The 5,139-nt window shown below is 39.8% G+C and overlaps 1 protein-coding gene across 1 annotated transcript; it reads right to left on the bottom strand.

Annotated features, from left to right (window-relative positions):
- Nucleotides 1-704: 704 nt before the first annotated feature.
- LOC311340445 (uncharacterized protein) lies at nt 705-4,542 on the bottom strand (the record flags this gene model as incomplete). The annotated part of the gene is made up of 3 exons (XM_084465339.1): nt 705-1,172; nt 2,606-2,813; nt 4,517-4,542. 3 exons carry the CDS (start codon nt 4,540-4,542, stop codon nt 705-707), a joined length of 702 nt encoding a protein of 233 aa, XP_084321465.1.
- Nucleotides 4,543-5,139: the final 597 nt, after the last annotated feature.

Here is a 5,139-nt window from a genome sequence, read left to right as displayed (position 1 = left end):
GACCATTTATAAATGGTTAAATAGACCATTTATAATAGGTAAACAGATAGTTTACTAATGTTTAATCATCATTTATAAACAGCAAGACCAATCATAAATGGTAAATAGACCATTTATTAATATTTAACTATCATTTATAATTGGCAAATAGGTAGTTTATTTATGTAAGTTCATAGTTAATTTACCATTAACAAGCAAATAAAGCACTTTGTAAATGGTTAATAATTGGTTTATAATCCATCTATAAACATTACTTAGATGGTTATTGTAAAGTTGCAACATATGTTTGTAATACTTTGTAAATGATTAATAATTGGTTTATAAACCATCTATAAACATTACTTAGATGGTTATTGTAAAGTAGCGACTTATGTTCATAATTAATTCAATGATTAATATGCTGTTTGTACTGTAAATCATCAAGTGACATTTATTTGACTTCTTTTAATGGTGATCTATAACAGAGTGATTATTTTTTGCAAAAGAATAGGGTCTGATCATCGTATTGAACACATTTATGAACAGAGTCAATAACATGAAACACTGTACAACAGATAAGCATGGTGGTAGGTAAAAATGGTGGGATTACAACACAACAATGACAACTGAATTTTAAATTTGATGATTAAATTTGAATTGATGATATAATATTCATGAACACCATCGGAATGTCATGTGTTACCCTCTTGGCATCATTTATTTGTCTATCTGTATTGCTTTGCAATATCATGGAGCAGCCGTCCCAGTGGACCATTATAGTGTTTTTTACCCAGCCATTCATTCCACTCAATCATAATCAGGTGATCTCTTAGTAGATCCTCGGTTCGATTCCCCCGTAGTCTCCCAATGGTCTCCTTGTAGCTCCTCCAGGCCCTCTCAATGTGTTGAGTGTGGCAGCCTGTATCAGCATTGACATACTCAACACTGTGGTTGACTGTATAATGCTTGTATCCAAATTCAGGCAGAGCCCGACGGTAGGCCCGCCACTCATCAGTTAGTATTGTGGATCCCCTCCGAACATGGTGCACAACCAGTGGAATCAGCTCTTGTCTGGTCCGTCTTTCCACCAAGCGGAGAACAGGCATTGTCTTCTGTCCTCTGTGCTTCACACCCAGCATTCCAAACACCCACTTTTTCCGTGTCCACCCACCAACCATTCTTCCACGTCCATACTGTCAAAATATTCAAATAGAACACATATTAGAAATGGTATATTCACATGATAATGTGATACTAATATATGGTAATAATTTTACCATTAAAACCTAAAATAAGACCTAAAATAATAAACCTAAAATTTAATTTACTTAAATGAGGGTTAGAAAATTATTATAACCCTGTAAGTATGGATTCACCTCACCATTGTATCAGCAAATTCTCGTAGTGCAAATATTTTCTCATGACACATCATTCCCTACTCATACTACTAATGACTGTACATCTGTGTCACCCAAAATTAAAGTGAAATATATTTTTCCTCTTGCCTGGAGTGCTACCTCTCCACCCAGATTGTTTTGGTGTGATTTGCCGGGTTTTTTTTTTTTTTTGGAGATATCTGTTATGTCTGCCTTCATTCCAATACAATGGAGCTGAAAGGCCCTGGGTTTGTGGCAGAAATTCCCACAGAAATTTTAGGCGTATGCAGGCGCGGCGTTATGGGTGGGCCTAACGGGCCTGGGCCCACCCACTTGTACAACTGGCCCATCCAAAATGACAGGGTTTATAACTGCCACTCGTAACTTCCGACCGGTGAACTCGTACCAGATCGAACTGGTACCACTTCACGGTCGGAAAAATACGAGTTTCCTTGAACGCACCATAACAGTCCTCGTCCCTACGTCACCACATTCACGGCGTCCCTTGGCTGCACAGCAGCCCTGCATGCCGTTCTCTCTCCTCATTGGATAAAAACTGTAGGATACGATAAATGTTTTCTCTTCGGCTCAGAGCAGAGCAGAGTGACTGACAGACCCGTGTTTCAGTCCAAACACTCTATGTAAGTGATTGCTGTCGGAAGATATAACTATTTAAGACTTATATTAACACAAATATATCACTTACTTCTGCTTTAAGACTTATCTGTGCAAACCATTGTGCAAAACCTGTTTGTTGTGACTTTTTGCGTGATAAGATGATTTGCCGAATTATTCTTCCATTCCTGCAGCCTTTTGTCTCAATGTTAACGATGGCAAAACGTCGAGATATTTTATTACTTTATGAAAATAAATGTCTGTGAGTTAAAAAAAAAGAAGTGGGCTACGCATTTCTGATTTGATTTGATTTTGCTTTTCGTGTATTTGGTTAAACACATATACAGCGAGAGCGAGAGAGAGCGAGAGAGACGAGGAGAGAGAGAGAGGTCTGCTGGGTGAGCTAGATTAACTTTTAACGGGAGAGAGAGCGGCGCACCGCGCTGTCAAAGCTCGTCTCAGCCATAGGTCTCAGCAGATCGGATGTGTGCTTTCAAGGCAATATAGACACGAACGAGTCATTCAGGAATAATTTTCAACTCTATGTATGTTAGTGTTATTTTTTTCCTAAGTAGTGGCCCGTCCAAAATTGAAATCCTGGCGCCGCGCCTGGGCGTATGGCTCTTTCCACTTACCTTCCTTTTGTGTCTGAAATGGCTTTCATCGATAACCACAAACTCTTTCTGCCCTCCCAGTCTCTGTCCTTTTCTTCTCTTCCTTCTCTCCATTGCCTCAACACAGACATTTCGTAGCTTTTTCGCCATCTTTGACAGTGTTCTTGAACTTCCAGCAATGTCATCTGTCATCATGTCGATTTGTCTCAATCGTAGGCCTTGTGCAAACCTTAAAAATACATAAAATGAAAATGCAAAATTACTAAACAAATTATGTTGCCCATGACTGATTTATAAAATCAATAAAGGTTAAAACATCCATAGGGGTGAATACTTTTTATAGCCATTGTGTGTGTAATATGCTTATTCGGTCCTCTGGCAGAAGTCTGCTAACATTTTTCAAAGTGCAGGACTAAAACATCTGAGGCAACATTTTAGGTCTACTCTGCCACTGGAACAGTCTGCCTGCGGAACAACTGGAAGAGTTGAAATCTTAAAACATAAACGTAAAACCTACATAATTTACTACTATTACTGCTGTTATAGCTTTTAAATTTAACTTTTTATTACATTTTCACAGATTTTATTTTCTCACATTGGTCTCAAATTCTTTGTTTTTGTTGTTTTTATGGTCTACACTTGTTATATTATTATCAACCTATCAGTCATCTATGACTGTGAAGCACTTTGAACTGCAGTAACCTATATGAAAGGTGCTATACAAATACAGTGTTTCCCCCAGTGTATTTTCAGGTTTGGTGGCACCCACCCATATTGGTGCGGTTAGATTCGGTCAGTTTATATTTGCATTAAAATTTTTGTTCACTCAGTATATTCAAGACTTAGAACACGGTGTGCATGAAGTGCAAAATATTATTAAAGCTTCTCTTTGTGATCACTTTGTTGCATGGGCCTGAAAGACTGCGGTGTGGTGGTCTGACCTTATGAGTGTCCGTTACCTCCAAATGAGACACTTCATACGTGAATACATCTCAGACTTCCAGACTTCACAACTAAACCTGTTTCATGACTATGTAAATCTAAATTCTAAACACTTCTCGCTTTGTCTCTGCCGAAGGGGCGTCAGTGTACACTGGCCAGTTTAGAGATGCTTGGGCTAAAGAGCTGTGGAAAAGGGTCTATCTGGTATTCAGAGGTGTTCTATTAATTCTATATATAGACTGAAACAATTTTAAAGCAGAAGTAAGCAGAATATTTGTGTTAATTTAAGTCTTAAATAGTTATATCTTCCGACAGCAATCACTTCTATAGAGTGTTTGGTCTGAAACACGGGTCTGTCAGTCACTCTGCTCTGCTCTGAGCCGAGGAGAAAACTTTTCTCGTATCCTACAGTTTTTATCCAATGAGGAGAGAGAACGGCATGCAGGGCTGTGTGTGCAGCCAAGGGACGCCGTGAATGTGGTGACGTCGGGACGAGGACTGTTATGGTGCGTTCAAGGCAGCCCGTAACTCGTGTTTTTCCGACCTGTGAAGTGGTACCAGTTCGATCTGGTACGAGTTCACGGGTCAGAAGTTACGAGTGGCCGTTATAGTGACTTTCACAGGTAAAACAGGTCGGAAAAACACGAGTGGGTTGCCTGGAACGCTACAAAGTCGTAAGTTGTGACTTGAAGCTGTAATTTACGGTTTCAAAAGCCTGCGTGGAACGCAGCATTAGCCAAAACGACCGGATCGCTTACTTCTGCTTTAATTACTACATAGGTTGCACTACTCCAAAACTCTCCCGTGGGTGACACATGTAATACTGCCGAGGGATCTTTGTCACATATATTTTGGCAATGCCCAGTTATAACTACCTTTTGGGAAAGCATATTTAAATGGTTCTCGAGGCAACTGGGAAGCAGCATTCAGCCTGATTGTAGCCTTGTGACATTTGGCTGCTCTGATGAGACAAGGGCCCTTCCCTCTCACCAAAAACAGGTGTTAAAGGTGGGCATGGTTGTAGCTAAAAAGATTATATTGTTAAATCCCCATCACCTCACTGTTTCAAAAGATGGCTGAACGAGATGCTCTCCATTGTTAAGATGGATCTAATTTGTTGTAATAGACGTCACACACACAAATTTCCAAAAAAATGTAGAGGCCATTCCTAATTGAGCATATGGCCTAAGTACCCAGTTGTTGATTCTTAGACTTCTGGATGCTCTTTCTCCCAGCCTTGTGATGACTACACTGATACCACCCATGTGTCATTTTTTGGGTATGTTTTTGTTTTATTCTGTTTTGTCATGTCATACTTTTATCATGTAGGTAAAGGTAAAGGTACTTTATTTGTCACATATACAGCTAGTACAGTGAAATTCTTTCTCTGCATTTAACCCATCCCTGAGGAGCAGTGGGCAGCCACGGTGCGGCGCCCGGGGACCAACTCCAGATTATGAGCCAGTGCCTTTGGTCAGTGGCGCTGACTGGAGGATTAGGCTAGCTGACGTGTTTGTCACGTGATCAAAATAAAATACTTGAAAAATAAATAAAAAAATAAAAGCACATCTTTCCTGTACATCTCAGAGCGGATCTCCACGAAAACCCTCTGG

Source organism: Micromesistius poutassou (assembly GCF_964030765.1).
Source record: "Micromesistius poutassou genome assembly, chromosome: 3".
NCBI lineage: Eukaryota > Metazoa > Chordata > Actinopteri > Gadiformes > Gadidae > Micromesistius > Micromesistius poutassou.
This window is presented reverse-complemented; position numbering and strand designations above follow the sequence as displayed.